This window comes from Bactrocera neohumeralis, chromosome 2 (assembly GCF_024586455.1).
Source record: "Bactrocera neohumeralis isolate Rockhampton chromosome 2, APGP_CSIRO_Bneo_wtdbg2-racon-allhic-juicebox.fasta_v2, whole genome shotgun sequence".
Classification (NCBI taxonomy): Eukaryota; Metazoa; Arthropoda; class Insecta; order Diptera; family Tephritidae; genus Bactrocera; species Bactrocera neohumeralis.
Genome location: NC_065919.1, coordinates 91,298,469 through 91,322,164, shown reverse-complemented (window position 1 = coordinate 91,322,164; position 23,696 = coordinate 91,298,469). Strand labels below are relative to the sequence as shown.

At 38.4% G+C, this 23,696-nt stretch overlaps 3 protein-coding genes and 1 long non-coding RNA gene across 7 annotated transcripts in view; 3 read left to right on the top strand and 1 right to left on the bottom strand.

The window, feature by feature from the left end:
- Nucleotides 1–7,435, top strand: part of LOC126758504 (uncharacterized) — a 41,821-nt gene extending 34,386 nt beyond the window's left edge. For all 4 annotated transcript variants that reach the window (XM_050472793.1, XM_050472801.1, XM_050472809.1 and 1 more), the window contains exons 4-5: nucleotides 89–176; nucleotides 5,629–7,435. In XM_050472793.1, the coding sequence (XP_050328750.1) occupies nucleotides 89–176; nucleotides 5,629–5,821 (281 nt within the window). In that variant the 3' untranslated portion in view covers nucleotides 5,822–7,435. The remainder of the gene's footprint in view (nucleotides 1–88; nucleotides 177–5,628) is intronic.
- A 2,762-nt stretch (nucleotides 7,436–10,197) lies between these two features.
- LOC126767089 (uncharacterized) lies at nucleotides 10,198–11,146 on the top strand. The gene is made up of 2 exons (XM_050484724.1): nucleotides 10,198–10,215; nucleotides 10,284–11,146. Exons 1-2 carry the CDS (start codon nucleotides 10,198–10,200, stop codon nucleotides 11,046–11,048), a joined length of 783 nt encoding a protein of 260 aa, XP_050340681.1. The 3' UTR covers nucleotides 11,049–11,146.
- Nucleotides 11,147–12,461: 1,315 nt separating this feature from the next.
- Nucleotides 12,462–13,210, bottom strand: LOC126767645 (uncharacterized). Its single transcript, XR_007669144.1, has 2 exons — nucleotides 12,994–13,210; nucleotides 12,462–12,892 (listed from the first exon to the last, which is right to left on the bottom strand). It is a non-coding gene; the product is annotated as an uncharacterized LOC126767645 (long non-coding RNA).
- A 1,320-nt stretch (nucleotides 13,211–14,530) lies between these two features.
- On the top strand, nucleotides 14,531–18,177 carry LOC126760948 (adhesion G-protein coupled receptor G2). Its single transcript, XM_050476772.1, has 2 exons — nucleotides 14,531–16,353; nucleotides 16,413–18,177. The coding sequence occupies exons 1-2, from the start codon at nucleotides 14,775–14,777 to the stop codon at nucleotides 17,681–17,683; spliced, it is 2,850 nt and encodes a 949-aa protein (XP_050332729.1). The 5' UTR covers nucleotides 14,531–14,774; the 3' UTR covers nucleotides 17,684–18,177.
- Nucleotides 18,178–23,696: the final 5,519 nt, after the last annotated feature.

The following is a 23,696-nucleotide window of genomic DNA, read 5'->3' as shown; positions in this document are numbered from 1 at the left end:
TAGCCAATATTCTATTGCTTTTGTTGTTTTTTCTCTTTGCTTGTATTGACATATGATATACTCAAACAAATATGGGTCTTTTTTACAGATGAATCTCTGACATGCAATGTTTGTGATAGAGCTTTCCATTGTCATAGGCAATTGGCTTCGCATCAGCAGAAGAAACGTCATTTCGGGTGAGTGTCTATTCGGGAAAACAACTTAAGGTCACAAGCTAATTTTTGTTGATGTAAATAACTTATTGGGTACTTACTTATATTTTATCGATCAAACAATGAATTTTAATTTTCTCTTCAAAACAAAAAAAGGTTTTGATTATATTTCCAAAAGAGTGACTTAATAAGTATGTTACCAACTGAATGCCTGAGGATGTAACGGGTTTTAATATCAGCGCTACAAAATGTTTTTTTTTTTAAATAAAACAAAAATGATTTAAGATATCAATGAAATTCCTGTGAAAGTACATTCAATGCCATTGTGTATGGAACTCGCTTTCATTTGCAAATATACCACGGGCACGCTTGCAGAAGTCTAAACGTTGAACCCAATTTTCGACAGTTTAAGTATAAATCAACCGATAGTGCTGGTTTGATATTCGTTCATCAATTGTCGCTGACTTGTTGGCATAGACCATAGACTTGACGTAGCCTCACAGGAAACAGCGTCAAATCGCACGACCGAGGCGGCCAATTGACTAAGCCATTTCGTGAGATAACACGTTCATAAAACTTGGTTTTCAATAAATCGATTGTGACATTCGCTAAGTGGCTTGCGCCGCCGTGCTGTTAGAACCACATATTGTTCAAGTCCATATTAACGTGTCGGTCGTGATCATCACGGAAGAAGTACGGCCCAATGACGCTGCCGGTCCGTAATTTTTTCGGGATGCAATGGTGACTCATGGACTACGTATAGATTGCTGCCGGACCAAAAACGCATATTTTGCTTTTTGACGAAGCCATCAGAAATGAGCCTCACTGAAGACGATTTTTCGATGAAAATCCGGATCGTTTCCAAGTTGTTGCCCAGCCGAATTCATGAACATAAGATGATTATGGTGGTCAAGTTGCTCAGTTATTGCGTCAATTTGATCCTGTAAGTATGTAGGCGAAGATGTTTTCGCAAAATTCGCCACAACGACGCCACGAAGATGCCCAACGCTGGGGAACGAGGTGTGAATTGGGTCTTTCTCAATTGATGCGCTAACAGCAGCAATATTCTCGACACTGCGGGCACTTCTTTGTCTCACTGGCATGGGAATATTTTGTACTGTGCCTGTGGGGATATTGTAAGAAATTTTTTAAAATTAGGCCTCCAAAAGTGAACGAAAGGCAAAAACGTAGCATTAAACGACTTATCATGCAGGAACATGTAAGTGCGAGACAAATAAAACAGCAAGTTAATTTGGAGATAGGAGTACGACGAGTACAACTAATACATAGATGTGCCAAACCGTCATTGACCGAAAATATTGGAGGCCCATAGAGTCTGCAAAGCAGAAATATAAGCGACGAAATTTTTTTATTTATTTATTTAGTTAAGTCTATGAACATTAATTCTTACAGACTAATTTTGGATTGGCGGATCACTCATGATTTGGGCTGGGATAACTTACAGTGGGAATACTCCAGATTGCTTTGTAACAACAAAAATTGACTCGAAATACTACAATAAATTAATGGATAAAGTTCTGATTGATTTCGCTAGGTGTATTATGCCGAAATATTAATTTGTCTTTGATTTAATCCTTAAATTTTACCATGAAAGCACACTTGCAAGAATGGTTAAGGACTCATTTCAACCCTTTCTAATATAAATTATAAGGAACAATTTATAGAGACATATTTATGCGAATGTGTAAATTTTATAATAAACGATATGTTAAATAAGTGAAAAGTTGTTTGCGGAATATCGAAATCATGACAAAATGGTTCGCTACACTCCAAAAAACGATTTTATTTTAATGGAAGTTGACAGATTTTTCACGTCAAACAAAAGCCCTTTTATTTTATTTGACAGCTGTCCGAGGCAAAAACGACATTTCCCATATTCTAGTGAACACCATTTCATTGCAAAACTTGCGGCTGCCACCATATGAATATTCATCATAACAGCTTCCATTCACATTCGCTTACATAAATTCGAGTGTATGTTAGTATATATGTACATATGTGTACATGCTGTGTTGTTCTTAAAATTCATTTTTGAATATATTCTGACACCATGAAATTTTGAGTTTTCAGTTATATCTACAGCATATTTCTTCTCTAACGAACGCACTTATGGCAAACACTGTAAGGAATTTAAGGATCTGTATTGGATTTTGTTTACCTTCGTCCATTGGAAGATATCAGACGCTAAAACTCATTTGATATTATAGAATGCCTGTTGGAAACTAGAGTTAGGCAAGAGTATAGTTTAGGCATACGTAATATCTATATATTTGGCTGAAAATTGGTGGGGAAGTACCTTAGAACCAGGGTAAGGACATATGATACCTTTTATCTCTTTATGTCAAAATTTAATGCAATAAAAAAACCTCACATCCAACTAATAGAATTCATATAGATAGCAGTAGTAGTATTATCTATGTATCAGCCACAGTGAAGCGTGGACGGGTCCTCTGGTCAATATATATTATATAAAAGAAATTTGATGTTAGTTACACCATTTATAACTCAAGAACGGCTGAACCGATTTGGCTGAAGTTTGGTGGGGAGGTACATTAGAACTAGGGTAAGGACATGAGATACCTTTTATCTATTTATGTCAAAGTTTAATACAACTCATAAATACAAAAATTATATTTTATATCATAGACACTTGTTCAAAATTCATGTTTGTAGGAATCATTTGAATATATGCGTATCAGTATTCAATCGTTGAGTATGTATTGTACCACGTGCATCCCAAAAGACTGATGTCGTAACCTTTCCAGTCGCCTTTTTCGTTTTTCCACGCCTGAGAACCGGTTCATCATGTGCAGTCCACTAGAATGACTGTCGATTGGACTCCAGTGATAAATATTGGAGCTATATTTCTATCACTGATGAAAAATTTCGTCCTTATTCCGATTAGAGAGCACTTAAATACTTCTCAGAATCAGTTATTCGTTGGATTATGAACTTTCAAGGCACCTACTTTGCTCATTTCGCCTGTTTGCAGCTTAGCAAATATCTTTTCAACGGTAGATTTCCCTGAGCCTAAATTCAACAGTATTTTCCCCAAAAAAGCAATGCTTTATTAACACACGAAATGCTTTATGATCCATTTTTTTTGTAAACTAACACAAGTTGCTTCACAAAAATGCAACTAATAGAAATCATATAGATGGTAGTAGTAGTATTATCTATGTATCAGCCACAGTGAAGCGTGGACGGGTCCTCTAGTAACTGATAAAATAATAAGAGGGTACAGACCCAAAAATGCGAGAGAATTTAGAGTTTTATTCAAATAAAAATAATTGAATTCATGAAAGCACAATCACGGAAGCCACAGATTTAATTTAACGCAGCAGGATTTCGCATACAAATGCCTTCGAACAAAAAACTGTAAATTATTTTGCGAGTAACAAAGCGTAAATCTGTTAGTTAAATAGTCGAGAATATCTGTATGTATGTTCACATAGGTATATGTATTTTTAATAAATTCAGTTTAACACATATAAAAATATTTAAATACATTATATCAAAAATATATAGATTCATGTTTACAGTTATTGATTTGTCCATTCCATAGAAATCATTTCAGCATTCATCAGACTTTTTTGTTTTCAAGTCGACATTTCCGTGAATACGAGAACTTATTTGCTTCAATTATTCAGCTTAGCATATTTTTATAAGCACAATTGATAGCGGATTGATGGAGGATTGATGGCGGACTTTCGTTTATAGCGCACTGCGGATTTTGTTATTAATGGCAAACTATTTAAGCAATTTAAATTTTCTACCGAAAGTTGTGCACACTTTTCTTAGAAAATCGCGCTACGAATACTCATTGCTGCATAAACAGTGGAAGGCAAACGAGAAATATTTTAGCAATACCTAAGAATTTCTTTGAATTAAAAATAAAATTGGGGTGGGAAACTCACATAATTAAGTCATTACATTTACTCCGTTAAATTTTGGTATATACTACATACATGTTCATTGCCTCAAATATTTCAAACAATTTCTAACTAAATAAAGCAAAATATTGTGCTCAGCCGAAGTCAGCGAATTCAAAACAAAAAGCTCTAAAAACTCAAAATTAATCATTCAAATATGAGCGTGCAAAGTTGAGTTGCTGTAAACACACACTGACACATACTTAGTAAATTAATTATGCAAACATAATGAGAATAACTAATCTGAAAGCGGAATCTAATTACGAGAAAGCTCGACAACATTCAGCATCCCACAAGCATGGCAGACCGGGAGTCCAGCCGACCAGGAGCAGTCATTTAGCAGTAATCAGTCATTTCTATTCATTTATACAAATGGGTTCTAAGCGAAGGCAGCAGCCAGCAGTCAACAGCAGAGATGCTCCACACTTTGCGCCGTCAAGGCCATTATCATTACGATCATTAACAATATCATCGGCGGCGACAAAGAGCAGTTGCTCACCACCCACACCCACACTGACACCCGCACCCCAACCACACATGCCTAATTGGAATTAGCAGGCGGTTGTGCACTACAATGCATTCGGTGGCCAATGAGTCCTTACCCGGCATTATGACCTGGTTGGTGCTGCCTGATTCATTTGCTGTGGTTCTCGTTTGTCTGTTTGGCATAAATCAGCATATTTTTCCAGAGCCTACAACCGTCATTGGTATAGTTATACGAGTTATTTCGTTTTGAGCTCAATTTTCAGCTGCGTTCCTTGTAGGGATAGAAATGGAGAATATGCAATTTCTGTGTACTAATTGCAAAAATATATCGTAATTGTATTCACATAGCTTAGAGAGTTCGTATGGGCTGAATTTTTGCTTACAAACAGAGAGTTTCGAATTCCTCACCAACGTCAGAAGGGGATCTTTCCTGTGCATTGTGATTCCTAGATCACCTGAGATGCGTAATTGTGGAAACATAAATGTGGAACTTATCTCATGAGTTTTCTACCTTCGAGCGCTGGCTTTTGAAGAGACATTTTATTTAATATATATTTAAAAAATGTACATTTACAAAATTTAATATACTTTAATAATCGGCGATTAACTTTGAAACATTTTTAATTCCCTTGCTTCCATAGCTGATCTCCAGGAGGAGTACCGAAAAATATGTCTAGCGGTGAGGAAGGCTTTCATGCCTAAAGTTAAAACTAAAAACCAAGAAAACTTATAATTATAATAGTAAATAGCAAATGCCGAGTCAAAACTTTGATTATAGGCAAAATGGCGGCCTCCTCAAAAGGCGCTTTCTTAAAAAATATAACAGATTGCCCTAAAAAGTTTACTTATTTCTCAGAATTATTAATCCCTTGATAATTACCTGACAAATGTAAATAATATCGTTAGGTCCGGCCTTTCGCAGAAACAGAAATTAAGAAGATTGTATCACTACTTTTATACTAACGATATATACAAAACCATACACAACCCATAATGCTAAATTCCTTTTATCCTTTTTCTTAAACTATATCTTGCAGTTGCAACGCATGCGATAGTCTCTTTCCATCACTAATGATACTCGAGCATCACAAAGAGGAGTTTGAACACTGGAGCGACGACGAAATCAGTCGGCAGGTTTGCTGTCGACGAAATCGGGGTGACGATTACTTTACTGATACCGACTCCTTCACCAGTGAGGCGGAGAGCGAGGATATGGAGAGGTTATTGTAAATCGCGTCCAAGAATTGAGCTGAAAGGACTACTATATATAGGGATGAATGACAGACATTTTACAAAAAAAAATACAAAAAGTATGTACCAAGGAGCATCCATGGCGTATCCAAGTCTGCTTGCAAGAAAATCGAAATACGAGATGGCATTCAATGCTGTCAAGGCAATAGAAGAACAAGGAAAGCCGTTCAAAAAATTCTTTGTGTGAAACGGCTTATGCGTGCCCGAGTCAACAAGTTGATTAAACCAACATATGCTATGTGTTTTTATATCCCAAAAGTCCACAACCTTTGACCGCAAGCGCTCTTTTCAAGTGTGCACAACATCAAAAGCAAATATCTAAGCAAATTATAGCCAATGGAAACAAATAAGTGAACATAACTGTACAATAATCGAGTACGCAATTGTGTGTGAACAAGGGTGGTAGCATAGCGGTACTTCATCGGAGCAAATGTATAATATAAGTTAAGTTTAAAGTTAAGAGACCATCCTCCGCATTAAAAAATAAGATTAGTTTAATATATTGTAAATAAAACGAGTCTAGGTAGAGAAGATTCCCATGCAAGAACACGCCTACAAATGTAATTATTATACCTGTAAAACCAGTGTGTAAAGCTAACTCATATCGGCTTGTATGACTTTTTATTTCTATGTAATTTGAATATTTGTGGGTATTTAAGAATATGATATAATGTTACACACAGTTAGTTTGATTTGCAAAGAGAGGTTTTGATGCGGCTCTAAGATGTTGAATTTTGCGGCACTAAAGGCACAGGAGGCATGTGCTTTGCGTATCTTACGACGGACTAAGGGAAACTTGATATTCCTAAAACTGGATAACTGATCAACCATCGCTACAAATATGAATACTACTATCTTTTTACCTACCTCACAGTCAGTTTTGGATTCATTGGTAGCGATCCTCAAAGCTAATTGTGCTCGGACTCGGAATTCATCCAACATCAACAAGTTTTCTTTTGTTTCAACCCAAAGCAATTCAAAAACGTAAGCGCAGTCACATGATTTTTTCGAGAAAGATGTTTTTTGTGGGAAATGCGAACATCGGAGGCCGATCACTGCCCCACATCAAGCGAAAGTATTTTTAAGCTTACACTAGGTCGAGGAACAGCTTGGCAGTGGCATGCAGAACAGTTTTGACTGCGTTCTTATATATTTGTAAATACTTATTGAACATGTGTGAGTCACACTACACGAGTTGCACTCGGCTCTTTGTGAGTGTGTTTGTATTAAAGTTGATATGTACTTTTGTAATGGATATTGCAAATAATACTCGTATAAATGTATCAGCATTAATTGCAACTGATTTGCTTTGATTTTATATGCGTCTGTCTGTCCAAGTGTGTATATAGAAGCATATAGAATTTGTATTGTTTATATATATGTTTCAGGTATGTGTGCAGTCGTTTTAATAAAATATCATTTATCATTTAGTGATAGTATACGAGTTTAGTATGTATTTCTATATATGTATAGTATGTATGTAAATGAAAATGAATTTTGATGTTTACTTAAATGAAACTTCTGTACTCAAATTTACCACAGATGTATAGACACATGACATAAACGAAAATAAATTCATTTATTTATCTTGGACGTTGAGTGAAATTTTCATTGCGGTCATTGGTGAAAGATATTGGATTTTATTAAGTATTTGGTGAGCAATTATTTTCTAATTGAGGTTAAATTTTACTGATTTTATTCCCATTGATAGCTGACAATAATATTAGATATTAGAATTTATTATTTATTTCAGGAGCACTAACCTAAACACCGTTACATGTAAGCACACAGTGTTCGATGTTTCATTCATTAATTTGTGCTCGACTATGAAATGCTGGTTTGACCGAAGATAAAATTAAAAAATTGAAGAAAAAAAGTAGTTTAAATATTTCTCAAAACTAAAGTACGTCAATAGCAGATACTTATCTGTATGTATTTATAAGCTATATTCGTTAATACTACTGTGAACAAACAAACAAAAGTAAAACTTTGTTCATAATTTTAAAATTCTTAATTTATTCTTAAAAAATAAGATTCGCCAGATCGCCAACTTTTTAAAGTCCGCGAAACATTTGTTAAAGTTAATTTCCTTAGTAGCCTTTAATGCGCGTAGCGATTCACGTTTAATACCTTCAATTGACTTAAAACAGTTTCCCCGAAGCGGTCGTTTGAGTTTGCTGAATATCCGGAAGTCACACGAAGCTAAATTAGACGAAAACGGTGGTTGCGGCACGATATTGCGTGAAAATTTGGCGAAAAACTCGCGAAGAATCAATGCAATATGTGACGGTGCATTATCGTGGTGCAAAAACCAAGAGTTGTCGGCCCATAATTTCGGCGTCTTTTTAAATAGTATTTCTTGTTGACAGTTTGGCCGATCGGAACGAATTCGGAGTGTACCACATCTCGATAATCGAAGAAAACTGTCAACATAATCTTAATTTGCGACCTGATTTGACGAGGTTATACAGCCTAGATATGCTAGGTCTTAAGCATAGATCCTAGACTAATCGCCAGTAATTATACGTTGCATGACATCCTGGTAATCGGCCCAAAAGATCTTTCAAAATGGTTTTCACTAATCCTTCGATATTCCAACCATTTAGATCTCTGACTTTTAATCATCGACTATCAGGCACAAATTTCTTTAAATTGACGTGTTGAATGCTTCGGGATCAGAAATTTGATTCCGCACACAAAATTTAATTTGATTTATGGGCTTTTGCGCGTTGGCCATGGCGAATATCGCATTCGATGGAACGATGAGCTGTACGAGATATATGACGACATTGACATAGTTCAGCTAATTAAAAGACAGCGGCTACGCTGGCTAGGTCATGTTGTCCAAATTGACGAAAATACTCCAGCTCTGAAAGTTTCGACGCCGTACCAGCCGGGGGAAGCAGAGGAAGAGGAAGACCTCTATTCCGTTGGAAAAGCCAGGTGGAGAAGGACCTGACTGCACTTGATATCTCGAGTTGGCGAACGTTGCGAAAAGAACAAGCGACAGGTTGTTAACTCGGAATTAATCGCGTAAGCGATGTCTACGCCAGTAAAGAAGAAGGTGGAATAATTAATTCTGAATTTCGAAGCTGAGTGAATGAATTGGTACTCAGCAAAGTCTTTTCGAACTATTTAATCCATGCATGGACCAAATTTTAAAGTTAAGTCGAATTAATTTACATAAGCGGCGGGTCCACAATTCTATAAATATTTGCGTGCCACTCAAATCGAAGTTCATTGGTAGACTCAACCAGAAGAGTTAACTTTGATGTGTCCGAATTGTTATGCATGCCTTAAATGTTATAAAGCACGTGCTAACGGCTAACGGCTAACGGCTGAATTAATTATGCAAGCGTTTTGTAAGCTGTGAAGAAGCAATAAACTCAGCCCAGCGCTAGCCGATTGAGCTGCAAACCAGTCTTTTGGTATGTTATAAGTTGAAGAAACGGGATAAAACACATTGTATACTAAATCACTAGTTAAACATTTTACAATTGACTTAATTAAAGACTTGGGTGCCAAAAGATGTGAATGAAATTATTGAAGATATACCAAAAAGAACAAACGGCGAAAAATAATGAAATTCTAAAATATCAATAACTTGCAGAAGGATTACTTTGAATGTTTCTCTTATTAAAATATAATCAAAAGTGGCAACAAAGGAAAATACTTTCTACATGTGGTACAAAAATTTTCACGAATGCAGTGTGAAGGGTATAGCTGTAGAACGCGTGAAATATAAAACCTTATTCAATTAGCATTTTGCTTAGTCAAGGTCTCGAATATTTTGGTTTACTATTTGGCTTAAGCAATTTACTAAAACTCTTAAAGCCGAATTCGTTGCCAATTGGAATTAAGTTTATAATTTTGGGAATAATGAATGTTGGGAATTTCTTCAATACAAGTTTCCGACCAGTCTGCATCTCGCTCTTCTCTCGCCCGTGTGTAAATCGAATATTGGATATGGACACACAAGTACCGACGCTGGCCTCGCCCCACGCTTTTTGCCGGCTATTTGCATAAAATTCATAAATATATGCATACATTAAACTGATGTTTTTTCCAGACATTGGGGACTTAAGAAATATGAGTGAGCAAAATTCTAATCGCTTTTATAGCACATTCGAGCCGCTTTTGACTTTCACATTCTTCTCTTTTGCCGGCCTTTTTGAAATATAAACATTTTGTATTTGATAATCGCTTAAGAGCTGCATATTAAGCCCTGAACTTGAAATACAAGAATTATTAGCAACAGAACGACTTTTCTCACTTTATTATAAAATAGCGGGAATAAAGAACTGGAGCTTATTTCATTTACCGTTGCTGAACTGTAAAGACCAAAAGTGAAAATAATGTTTTACTATTGTGTGGTAAGGAATATATATTAGTTAACTTAATTGACTGGATTTTAATTAGTTCTATCTTGGTGTTATTGCAGTGTCTAAGCCTGGTGGTTCTCGCTTCGGCCCAGGATGTGGGTTATAACTACGCCAGCGCTAGTGTTCCCGAGCCACAGGTGCTTCTCGCGCCACCCGAACCCGCAGCTGCTGCAGAATATGCCTCCACTCCAGTAGCTGCCGCCACGCAGCAACACACTCAGCAAGCTGCACCTGCCGCCGTATACCATAAGGAATTCTATATCTTCACCGCACCCGCCGAGTCTGTCGTTCATCGGTCAGTTGTACCTGCAGCTCAGCCCTCGCCCATTGTAAAGAAACACTTGAATGTGGTTTTGATTAAGGCGCCTGAAAGCGGCAAATCGCGCTACCAGCCACTGCACACCTCAGTGCCCCATGTTACCGAAGAGACAAGGACGCAGATTTACGTACTCAACAAGGAGCCCAGTCGTCAGGCGATCAGACCCGCTGCGTCCCAGCAGCACACTACCACATACAAGTCCCACAAGCCGGAAGTGCATTACCTCAAGTACAGCACACCCGCAGAGGCGGAACAACTGCAACAGCAGATTGTGCAGCAATATGGCGGCGGTCATGTGATTGAATTAGGCGGGCACGGTGCTGCCTCAAATGTGCATACACAATATCTTGCTCCAGCTGCATCCAACGTGAATAATCAGTACCTCGCGCCTGCCGCGTCCAATGTAAATAATCAGTACCTCGCTCCCGCTGTGGAAGCTGCGGCGGCATCAGTGCCTGAGCCAACGAACGCTTACATTCCACCGAAAGCATTCTTCAAACACTAAACAATTCCGCGTTGTGTCTGCTGTGTTGTTTAATTATATAAACTTAATTTTTTCTTTACTTTATTATTCCAAATTACATCCAATATTTCTCTGTGAGAAATATTACTAAGTGCAAATTGTTTTGAAAACAATTACCTAATAAATGCGAATGCATTATTTTGTAAAATTGTTTATAGAATCGTGTTCAGAAATCGTTTTATATTAACGATATGGTTTCCGTTGTAGCCAATGGGACATTGCATCAGCGGAGAAGAATAAGAAGAAACATTTTTTTTCCTCCTCCTTGAAAGTCTATATCAATCTGATATTCCTTGTAAAAATACGGTAAATATTTAGTTAAGAGATGAGTGTTAGGGATTAGAAGTTCGCTTTTCAATGCCTTTGACGGGCTATGGTACCTTGATTTCATATTTCTGTGGGACTTGTTGTTGTTGCTTAAATAAAAGTTGGAAAGAAGAGTGTTTAGTAAAGATAAATCATTTTAGGCTCTGACTTTGTCATTAGATACCCCGTCTTCCAAAGCATGCCAAAAGTGAATTGCCGCTACTCGCTAAAAAACATGTGTTTGTATCACCCTCTCTGCTGTACAGCTATTATTATAAATATGTAATATGTTTTGCTTTATTACCTGCCCTCAGCGAGCGGTGCTGCGGCAGAGTAAGTGATGATTGTTGGTTCAAATGTAGGTTTAAGTAGCGATCGGTTTCTCGATTACACAATATGAAAGCTTCGCTATATTTAGCAACAGCTATTTGGAAGCGGCTTTAAACCGATAAAACCGTATGTTTTCGATAAAAAATAAGACTCACATGAAGACCAAGGGGAGTACAGAGGGTGTCATCGCCAAATCGGAAATGAGCGCTCATATTGTAAATGAATATGTACATAGATAAGGGCGTACGTACTTAGCTAACACGTATCGGTTTCAAACTTGCCAGATAAGATAGCAATGTGTGCGTGTGCGGGTATGAACGGGCAGTGGCAAACATGATAATAATTCCTCAATAATGTGGTCAGATTGCCATTGCGATAAATTAGTGAGTCAGAGTTTTTCATTTCGACTGAGCATATTCGCTAGCTTTTATGTGCGAACGCCATTGCGCTTTTTCCACACATGTAAGCTATTGCACATCATCGCGGTTTCTAAATATATCCACATGTACACACATACTACCTGCCGCGACGCGACGCCAGCGCCAGCGCCAGCGATGACGCGCGCACAAGTTCAATTGCGAAAACAGCACTTCTTGAATTCGATATTATTACCTTTTATTTGCTTAAATCGACTTGGCCAGCGGCTGGGCAAATATTCCGACATCAAAGCATTGCTCTATAAAAGTGGTCTTAATAATACATTTAGCATAATTTGCATATTTTTTATTGTTTAAACAAAAAAGCCAAACGAGTTTGAAATTGAATTACTTTTACTTTTTATTTCTGTTTGTGCTTGGATTTTTTGTTTGCTCTGCGCGCATTTTTGTTCGTTTCGGTCGCCGGAGCAAAAGATTGTTTACCTTTTAGTTTTATCTGCTGTTGATGGCACAGCCGCTTCTGCTCACCGCCTCTCCTGCGATTGCCGCTGTCTTGCTTTTGTTGTTGTGCGACACTTGCTCTTGCGCCGCATCCGTGAGTCAATTGCCGGCTCAAGTGCCGCGCTGAAATTTCAAACCTACTGGTAATTAAAGATTTCGCATGAAGTTCGCGCCGTCAGCCGCGCCGCACCTCACATCGTGCTGTGGCTAATAATGCACATACACACACAAACGACGAGTGTTGTTGTTGTTTCAAACGCCAGTTCAGAATGTTTTGACGGTCGACGTCAGGCATAAGACAGCGCGCAAAGTCTTAGATTTAAGGAAGCATTTATACATCTCTGTGTATATTTGTAAATATTTATTTATAAGCAGTTGCTAACATATGTATGTATGTACTTGTATATATGTACCTATATAATAATCCAGTCAGATGTCAGCACGAAATCGTCTTCACCTGACACGCTCCAGCTACTGTTGCGCGCTCGGCCAGACCAGCGCTGTGAGTACCTGTGTGCTGAGGGGCCGCTGCTTGGGTCTAATATTTCTTTCATTAATCTATAATTTTTCTTGTTTTGCTTTTGCTATTGTTCGCGCGTTATCGGCAATGTTCGTGCTTGTACGTATCTTCCAAATGCTGATTCACAATTATGAAAATAAATAAATAAATGTGCCTTAGTTCGACAATAAGACGACTTTGCCGGTCTGAGTGAATGTGTCTTCTTTCCCTTGCTAGTTGGCTATCAATCACGGCAACCGCATGTAAGGAAGTCATTATTCCCTGTGTAGTTACGTAAGTTAGTCAACCGGATGGAACCGCATTGTGCAATTATATGCAATTTGATAGCTTTTGGGGCTGCAGTTGTTGCGAATGCGCCACCTTACCAGATCGAGCAGAGGGTAGACACAACTGCTTGTGGTATTTTATGGTGCTGTACAGCTTTGGTTCTTATATAATCCTATAATATTTCTGATAACAGATCTTGACCTCTTCGCAGTTAAAGGCGAAATGTTCAGTGCTTAAGGGAAGAAGGGAAATCACTTGGTTTGATAGGAGATCATCTCGCTCGCAAAAAAGCAAATATTTCGGTTACTAATCCCTCTTTCTTGGCACTCTCAGCTCGTTAGTCATTCTTAGAACTTCAAGCAAGATAGGCTTCCAATCACTCTACTGCAGACTAAATAACACGATGGGGCGACAGAGTTCACGTGATTTGTTACATTAATCTTTATTTATGGGAAAGAGGGGCTGTCGAGTGATAAAATCGTAAACAATGTGGCGGCATGCGAAACAATGCAAAATTACATTGCCATGAGGAAAGTCCAAATGTCTGGACACTAAGGTATGTATGTATGTTTGTATATGGATCGGATAAGTTACCTCACATGGGTGCAGTTATATGTGCGACCGACGTGGCGACTTCACTACGTGAGCTTTTGCAGTTGAACCGATTTTCCAATAAATTCCGGGCATGAAAAAGTTCGTTTCTATTTCAGTTAGTAAATATTAAGCAAAACAAAAACAAATGTAATAAATAAATAAAATAAAATGAAATAATAAGGTGGTGTGCGCGGTATGACAAGGCGCGAAAAATAAACAAAATCTATGAACACGACCGAACCAAATGCTGGCAGGCAGGCGGTCGACAGTATTGACGAAAATCACATACAAAGCACACAAACAGCAACAACAAAAACAACAAAAAAAGGTAAGTGCTCATGAGCGAAGACAAACATCAGAATGCAGAGCTTCTCCAAGCGACTCCAATGAAGGGAGTTGAGCAGAGAGCGGAGGCATGAGTGTTCTAATGGCAAGATAAGCACAGAAGGTGAGACATTGAAAATTCCACTGAAATACCAATTGAATCGGAATGCGTGTGTGTTCGGCAAACACTGCCGTGTGATCAGCGCAGTCGGATGTAGCCGGAGAACGGATAGTGGGCAAGTGGCAAGTGGTGCGCGCAATGGCGCATGTGTGGGTGAGTGTGTTTGCGCCGAGCGGCGAGTGCAAATTCTACAGTCAGTGCGGATTTTCAGTTTGGCTAGTGTAGCGGAGCACGTCAGATTGCAAGCGCTTCGCGGATTTGTGCGCGGGAAATGCACAACGGAAACTAAGTTCTCGACAAACGAACAAAAACGGAGTGATTCAGTTATTGTGCATACGAGGCATATATTTTGTGCTGATTTTTGTAAAATGAATTTAAAAATAGTAATTTTGCTTCTGACCATTGTACACCAATACCAATACAAACTTGCCAGTGCTCATTTGAGACCGTTACATCCCGATCCAGAGAGCGATGAAGAGGGTGGTGCAGGTTATAGACTTCCCAAATTGCCGTCTATACTTAGGCCCGAGGGACAATTAGGAAGTTGGCAACGGCTCACCACACCTAAAACCACCACTACTAATTCCAATACTTTCCCTCATCCTAATATAACAACTTCAACTGCAGCAGCTACCATGGTAAAAAACCTAACCGGTAACGAAGACTGGAACACGGATGATAATTACCAACATAGGGACGAATATTCGGATAGCTATGGCAGTGGCAGTGATAGTGTCAGTGGCAGCGCAGAAGTCAACTTCGAGTCCACTTCCCGATCGCAAAGCAGCATTACAGAATTCGATCGCAGTACCAGCGATTCACCTCACCCACTCTATTGCTTGCCGGAAGTTTTCGAGCATGATTACGTGATCGTTGAAAACTTCACACAACCCAATACAAATATTTGGAAGCGCGCACGCATTGGAGAGCGCGCGGGTCTAAGGGAAGTGTGCCTGAAGCCAAATGGCTTGCCGCTGACGCGCTTGTGCCGCTACAATCAGTTAACTCGTGCCGCTGAGTGGGAGGATATTAGCGGTTGGAAGCACATCGTTTGCATGCGACAAACTCGCGAATGCATACTCAGCGACAAGCTGAATTCATTACATGAGAAGCTGCTGGAAGGCCAGCTGCTGCAAACTGGTGTGGCACAACGCAGCCAAGTGACTGGCGAACTATATACAATGTTGCGCGAAAAAAACTTCAAATTATTACCCGCCGACGTGCATTTGACGTCACAGATACTGCATGAGGTCGCCATAACGGCGCAAGATCCCGAGGTTTCGGTGGATATGGTGCGGATTTGCGATCGCCTGATGTCGAGTGATGAGCAGGTTTTGCGCATATCGGCTGATTTGAATGCCACCAACTCCATTCTGCAGACGTTTGAGGAGTATATGGATGCACTATCCGCTCGTCAAGTACCCACAGGTGATTGTTCGAGCACCTCTACAACAACTACTGTGTCGCGTCCGAGTGAGGAATCGGAGGCGGATATTGCAAGTAGCTACTCCAAGGCGGTGGAAGAAGTGAAGATGGGACACTTGGGTGTACGTGCTCACATTTCCACAAACATAAGCGTGTTCTTTCTGAATCCCGAATGCGCCAACATATCCGGCATTGCTTTGTACGCACCGACGGCCCAGCAAAGTTTAAGTATGACTGAGCCGCACGCTTTGATCAATACGGTAGTAGCAAACTTCCGCTACCGGTTTATTAACATGAATGAATCTGTGGCTGCGCTGGCGCAGGAGCCTGAGCTGCAGGTTGCCGGATTTCTGCCCACGGGACTCTGGCAGCATGTGCGCGCTAATTTGCAGGCGAAAGGCAAACTGCCTGTGATTGTTATGAAAGTGTATGGTCATGACGCGCTGTTTGTGGATCCGGCACTGGTGCATACGCGCAAACCTTTTAGCAAAATCCTCTCCATTTCCATACCGGGGTACAGCGGTGAGTTTCCTTACAACAGTTGCATGCATTTTGTTATATTCTCACCTTCAATATTTCAGACAACTTTCCAGAGCCTTTAACTTTTCTGCTGCGAAATCGTTTCGATTATTTGGATCCTTCGCTCATAGCGCAGCCGGGAACTGGTTGCGGCTATTGGAACTACAGCACTTGGGTGAATAATGGCGTTCAGACGGACGCTAAGGATTTGCTCAAGCATTCCGTTATAGAGTGTCGCACATTGCATTTGACTCAGTTCTCGTTTCTCTTGGGCGGCACCTACAAGCAGGCGGATATTACCGATGACGTGCTCATTACACCCATACATCTGCGGGCGTTGGACATAATATCGCTTATTGGTTGTTCGCTTTCCTTGATGGGCCTTCTGTGCATTTGGGTCACGGCAGCAATGTTTAAGAGTTGGCGGACGCTTGCCTCCACGAAAATTTTACTAAACCTTTGTGTGGCCCTGACTCTGCAAATGGTGCTCTTTGTTTTCGTCAACACAGAGGATATGTCCGCCGAGTTGGTGGAAGATCGGCTGTACATAAATTGCGTGCTATTGGGTGCTTTCCTGCAGTATTCCATTCTGGTGCTCTTCATGTGGATGCTAATTATAGCGGTGCTACAATTTCAGCGCTATGTGACCGTTATAGGCATTGAGCGCCCAAAACGGTACATACTAAAGTCAGCGATAGTAGCGTGGGGTGTGCCGCTCATACCCACTTTGCTCGTGGCCTGCATTGCCCCCAGCTCGTACATACCCTCCGAGTATGAGATACAAACGAGCACTGCCATATGCTATCCCAGCGGATTAGGTCTGACGTTGGGCGTAATCTTGCCGGTGACCGCTGTTGTTGTCGTCAATCTTACCATTTTCATTTATGTGTTCTACAGCATCTCGCACACGCTTAATCAGGCAATACACCGCAGCGAGAAGAAAATGATCATCAAGCAGATACGCCTGTCGGTGTTGTTGTTTTTCCTGCTCGGCATTTCGTGGATCTTTGGCCTATTCGCTTACATGCAAGCCGGCGTTTTCTTCTCCTACCTCTTCTGCCTCACTGCCACCCTGCAAGGCTTCGTGCTGTTCATTTATTTCGTCCTCTTGGATGAGGTACCGCGCACTGCCTGGCTGCATTTGCTCCACCCACAAAGTAAGAAGCAGACCAGCAAACGCTCTACAGAATTGCAATCGATGACGACTTCTACGGGACTGGAGAGTGGGACGTGCGCTCGTGACGCCACAACTCGGCAGGCCAGGAATGAACTTGCGAATGGAGGCGCCCAGCGACAGGCCTCTCAGCCGCAGAGTCCGGCTGGGTCAATGTGAGTTATTGTATATTGTAAGAGCGCCCTTGTAGGCCACTTGCGGCGCATGAATCAAATCAATATAGACTGAAGGGTTAACACACACACACAAATTTTTTGTGCAGCGCCAGCATTTCTACTTTCAGCTAATCCACACACACACACTTGAATTAACATTTTATGTTCCATAATAACATTTACATGCATCCACACATTTACATACATTTGTACAGAATAGCTGTGAACATATGTATATGTTTATTGATAATAATCGGCATCGAATGCTGCAAAAGTATTTTATGTACCTTCTAGTTTTAAGTGCCACATATATATTTATACACCGACGTACATGTGTGTATGTACAATTTTCTTTTTTACGTACTTCATTTTTACTGACATACGCGTGTTGAACAAAAGTACCAAAAATACATATTAATAAAAGCGAGTCTGATGATCTTTTAGTAGCTCACATACATACATACATACATATATAATATTGACTCGAAGTTCCAATGACTTAGGCTGTCTTTTTGTTGCTTTCTTTTGAGTGGATTAACACAAGGCCTCTGTCAATTTAAGGGTTAATAATATTGATACTGAAAGAATGTGCCAGACAGTGAAGAATGCCTGAAATTCATTTCGCTGGAGATACCTGGAGCTACGCTACACAACGGTACATATGATTGGGTGAGTTGTGTTTCATAAACGGTTGGCAGCTTGAATTCGGATTGCGGACATTAGCAAAAGAAATAATAAAGTGCTTGCCCTTGCAACATTTCACATTTCTGAGAAAGTATAACGCATATTTCTGCGCCATTGAGAAATCCATTATTACATCATAACAAATATATGTATATGTACTATATATGTATATATATATTATTGCTGTCGCCTGGATATTTTACTGATTATTACCGTTGATTGACTCAGTGATTACTTCATTTTTTGTTGAAGGTTAAATTACTGTGTGTAATACTGAGTACTAAATGCAATCTAAATAATTTTAGCGGTTATCAGCTCAGAGAGTGTGACAAAGTTTAATTCAATAACATTATCTGGATTCATAGCACAAAAGATAACGTTAATACGCCAAAAAGCTTGTGTCAACTTTATCTGCTACTGGGTTGAGTATACTTCTCTTTTGTGCTTACAAGCAAAGCTTCATTGAAAAGCCTCATTGAAAGCTTTATTTGCAAAGCTTTTGAAATTAGCTTTATGAAGGAAAGCTCGTCGTAAACAAGTAGCACGAGCTGCAACCAGCAACAAAAATATTTAATCACAAATGGAGCAATTACAAAGGAGGAAAACGACTTACAGGGTGATCAAAAGTTTATTTCGAAATCCGTAATAAACTGAGGACTTCCTGGAAACGTAAAAACGAAATTGTTTACCGAAGCACTCTGTTACGTTATTTCATATTTCGTATTTTGTGGTAAGGAAGTATAATTCTTGATGTAATTAAACAGGTGCCTTGCAAAATGTGAATTTGAACACCCATTGGGTGTAAAATGATAAGGTGCTGAAGAGTATTGAAAACCATCTGACTGCATTGATCAAATAATAAATGAAGGCAGATTAATGAGAACTATAAAAACCAAGAGTTGCTATCCATAGAGTGCCAAAGTTCGAACAAATTTAGTACTAAGCGATGGGGGGCGTGCCATTGTACATACGTAAATCCGGCCTGTACTCACTGCTGACTGTCAGCTTGTTAAGCTTCGACTTTCAATTGCGCATTATAATTGTAAATCCAGTACTCAGGGTAGTAGCTTTAACACTCACGTGCATTTCAACTATTTGATATAAGCACACACATATGTATTAGGTTAGTGGCTCATACCCAGTAGTAAAACGAGCTAGTTTATGATCAGCCCAAAACTTCCTAAAGGAATCAATATTTTAACGGGTTGGCCATCCATATCACAGCAAAATTTGGATTTTTAAAGCGATAGTTTAACACTATTTCACATATAGAGGTTGTGTTATAAAACCTAATCCAATATATCAGTGAAATGTCTATTGGAAAGCTTATTTACTTTAGATACATACATGCACTTATTGCACATTTATAAGTTGTGTGCTTATTAGATTAAGCAACATTGCTGCACACTGGCTAAACTTTTGAGTTTCAACTGTCTAACTCAACACGCGTTTTGCAAGAGTTCCGAGAGGCTGTCGCGGAATATGAAGTGTGTTACAGTCGTTTTGTTGCTGGGTGCGATTCATACTCACTCACTTGCAGCAATGCAAGAACTGTGCGAATAAGCAAACCAATCTCAATGATGATAAGTATGTGTATTGTGTATGCGCTTGTAAATCTTTAGGTAAAGGCAATTGTGTTCTTGTTTTCACTAGACTATTTCGTATGACGCTGAATAAAAGTGGATATCCGTTACAAGCTGCTATATTTATTTTATTAAAATTCCATACACATATGTACATATGTATGTATGCATATACCTATATTAGGGTGGGTAAAAAAAACGAGTGTTTCTTTTTTCTGAAAAGTTATTTCATAGAGATCTCTAAGAAAAGCTCTCTCTCCTCCACCCAGCGGTTTTCTTTTTTTTTATTATGAGATAGAAAAATATATCTCGCTTCTAACTACTATTTGAAAGCATATTTTGTTCTATGGATGTTGTAAGAAATTGAAAGCTCTTCAGATAAGGTCTAAAACGATATTTTTGTAAACCTAATCATTTAAAAAAATCAACGGTTGAAATTTGACTATTTTAATATAAATTTATTTTTTTCCTTTGAATTATAAGAAGGAAAAAATATTAAATTGCAATTGCCTGCAGCAAAGCTCATATTCGTGTTTCTGCTCTAAAAATTATGTATGATTTCTCGAAAAAGAAAAACATTCGTTTTTGTTTTTTTTTTTGACCCACCATAATATTATATATATGTATATATGTATGTATTTACTTACGTGTGTAAATCAAACACAGTTAAATAGAGAATAATTGAATTATCCTTTGTGATTAAAACGGTCACTCAATGAAATACAATAAATAGTATACAGTGAAATAAACGTACAAATTTGTGGAGTTGTGCGATAGTTTTTTTTAAGAAAAATACCCAAGTTGGCTTGCGGTGGCTCAAGGAAAATTTGCATTTATTCAGTATTATATAGTTTTGAGTTGCAGTTCATTTTTGCAACGCCCCCATATGTGGACAGCTCCCTTAGCCGGACAAAAATTCTGCGACAGTGTGTCCGGTTATGACGAATTTCACTGTATAGCTATAATATTAATCTACATTTTATTTGAAAGCATTTATATAAATTTCTGACTCGTATCTCTAGTTAGCGAAAATAAATATACATATGTACATATGTATGTATGTATGTATGTATGTATGTAAGCCTCTCTAATTTTTCTTGATATACTGTCGCAACAATTGCGAAATATATACACACATACATACATACATACATATGTAATTCTGGCTGGGATAGTCACTGGTTTATGTAGGATCTGAGAGGAGGTGAGTACTTTGGAAATATTTAGGCTATTTAAGATTATTTTTCTAATTAATAAACGTTTAACTCAATGCAAACAAGTAATTAAGCTTATTTAGGCAACATTCCTAAAATGCGTCACCGTCAAGAATGATGACGTGATGGGTATAAAGGTAATAATACTATATTTCCATTAAGAGATCAGTGTGCACTTAAATGACTTTTAATCTTTAAATAAAAGGTGAACATCTACTCCGATTAAATGTTTATACTTTTGCAAGCTCTTGCTACAGAACATGCTACATAAGATTTTGTTCACCCAACGTTCGTCCGTCCGTTCGACATATCTTGATGAAATTTGGTGTCCGGCTTCCTTAGTACAAAAAAATAACGAGTTTGTGGATGGGCGTAATCGGACCACTGTCACGCCCACAAAACGCCATTAACCGAAAACCTACAAAGTGCCATAACTCAGCACTAAATGAAGATATAAAGCTGTAATTTGGTACAGAGGAAAAAATCTTTTAAAAAGTAGGAGTGGTCCCGCTCTCTAATAAGTTTAACGTTTATATCATCTAAACCACTAAAGCTACTACAATCAAATTAACCCAGCTCAATTACTATAAGACACTGTGAAATTGGATGAAATCAGATAATAACCCCGCTCACTCCCCATATAACAGTACTGTTTAAAACTAAGAAATGCGCAATAAATCAATAACAAAATACACCAGAGGCGTTAAATTTTACCTCCGATATGGTGTGAGATGGCTTTAAAGGAGTCGAGAAGACGATGGGCCCAGCGAAGCACACTTTTTGGTGAAATCACATATCTCAGAACTTGCTCAGCCGATTTCGCCTAAATTTTGTACTTTGAATCTCTCATATTCCTATGTGACAGTGCGAAAATGCCGAAATCGGTCTACAACTACGGTTTCTTCCCATATAGCACAATTTTTTAATTTTATTTTATTCTTTCCTTTTCCAGTACACAAATCAAGAAGCAATTAATGAAACTTTGCACGAATAATGCCTTTAGTATATGCCACATTATGATCAAAAATTGTCCAAATCCAGCCAACACAGTTTAAAACTCCAGATACCGAATATGTGGACCCCAGTTTTCATAATTGACTTTTTTCGAAAATATCGTTCAATGTGTGTTCTATTGTATTCTGACAGAATCCTCTCCTTACAATAGTAACTTTATGTATCTAAAATGGGTTGAAACGGGTCAATACTTTCCTGCTGCTGTATATATCGGCCAATATTTGAGTTATTTCAATGAAAATTTCAGAATGTGTTTTACTCATTACAGTATATTTTTGTGCCTAAAATACAATTGGGCAAAAACCGTCTGACCTTACCTCAAATGATTATTGATTATAAGTGAGGTACCTTAATGCAACGATGGGAACATTTTTTTGTGAGTGGCATAGATATAATCGGATATATATGTAGATATTTATAACTCAAGAACGGCTGAACGATTTTGGCTGAAAATTGGTGGGGAAGTAGCTTAGAATCAGGCTAAGGACATAGGATACTTTTTATCTATTTATGTTGAAATTCAATACAATTCATAAATACAAAAATTATATTTTAAATCATAAACATTTGTTCATAATTCATTTAAGAATCATTTGAAAATGATTGGTTCACCAAAAATACTATTTCTCCTTAGCTAGTAGTCATAATCTAAATAATAGAAATCATATAGATGGTTTAGTAGTACTAACTATGTATGTATCAGCACAGTAAAATGTGGACGGGTCCTCTAGTACTAAATATAACGATTTTCGTTTTTCCAACAAACTTTATGCCTAACTTGTCGGTTAGTGTATGAGTTATATATAGTATATGTACATACATATACTTATAATATATAAATTTTCTTAGATTTCGATCCTGTGGTTGACGTTTAACATCGTAAGGTAAGTAAGTAAGGCAAGTTGCAAGAGTATAAAATGTTCGCTTGCACCCGAACATAACCCTTCCTTACTTGTTTATATTTATTTTCTTTAGTTATTGATTATTTGTGGAAAATTTTCAGTTTTGACGAGACCCGCTATGCCATACAAACTACAACAAAAATGTTTACGATGACAAATTTTGCTTTTGAAATAAATCAGGTGCCGGGTGAGAAGTGATCAGAGCCGTGCCCACTTTGGCGCGCCGTTCCAAAAATTTACACAAAATAAAAGTACACACATACCCGCAAACACAAGTGCGAATATGCAAAAATAATCTGTGTAATTCGGAATTTACTGCATCATAAAAATTAAATACTTAATTGCCGAACACAGGTTGATAGTCCGGTTACGCACACATTCCTGCATATAAATAATAATATTCATTAGAGCACTGCAAAAATATTTAAAAAGTAATCCAACTAAATCACCTACAGACATGTACCTTCGGCTGCTATTCTATGCTTGAATGCTCGCCGTAATTAAATAAAGCCACGCTCACTGCAACTTTGTTGCAAACCGCGCACACACACATATGTACATATGTATGAATATGGTTTGTTCATCGATAGTTCGAAGCTTGGCGCTACAATGAATACTTA

Excerpts from the sequence above, each read along its gene's own strand:
- LOC126760948 (XM_050476772.1), top strand. The coding sequence starts at position 14,775 with ATGAATTTAAAAATAGTAATTTTGCTTCTGACCATTGTACACCAATAC. Across the intron at positions 16,354-16,412 it reads TTCCATACCGGGGTACAGCG|ACAACTTTCCAGAGCCTTTA; the intron begins GTGAGTTTCCTT and ends TCAATATTTCAG.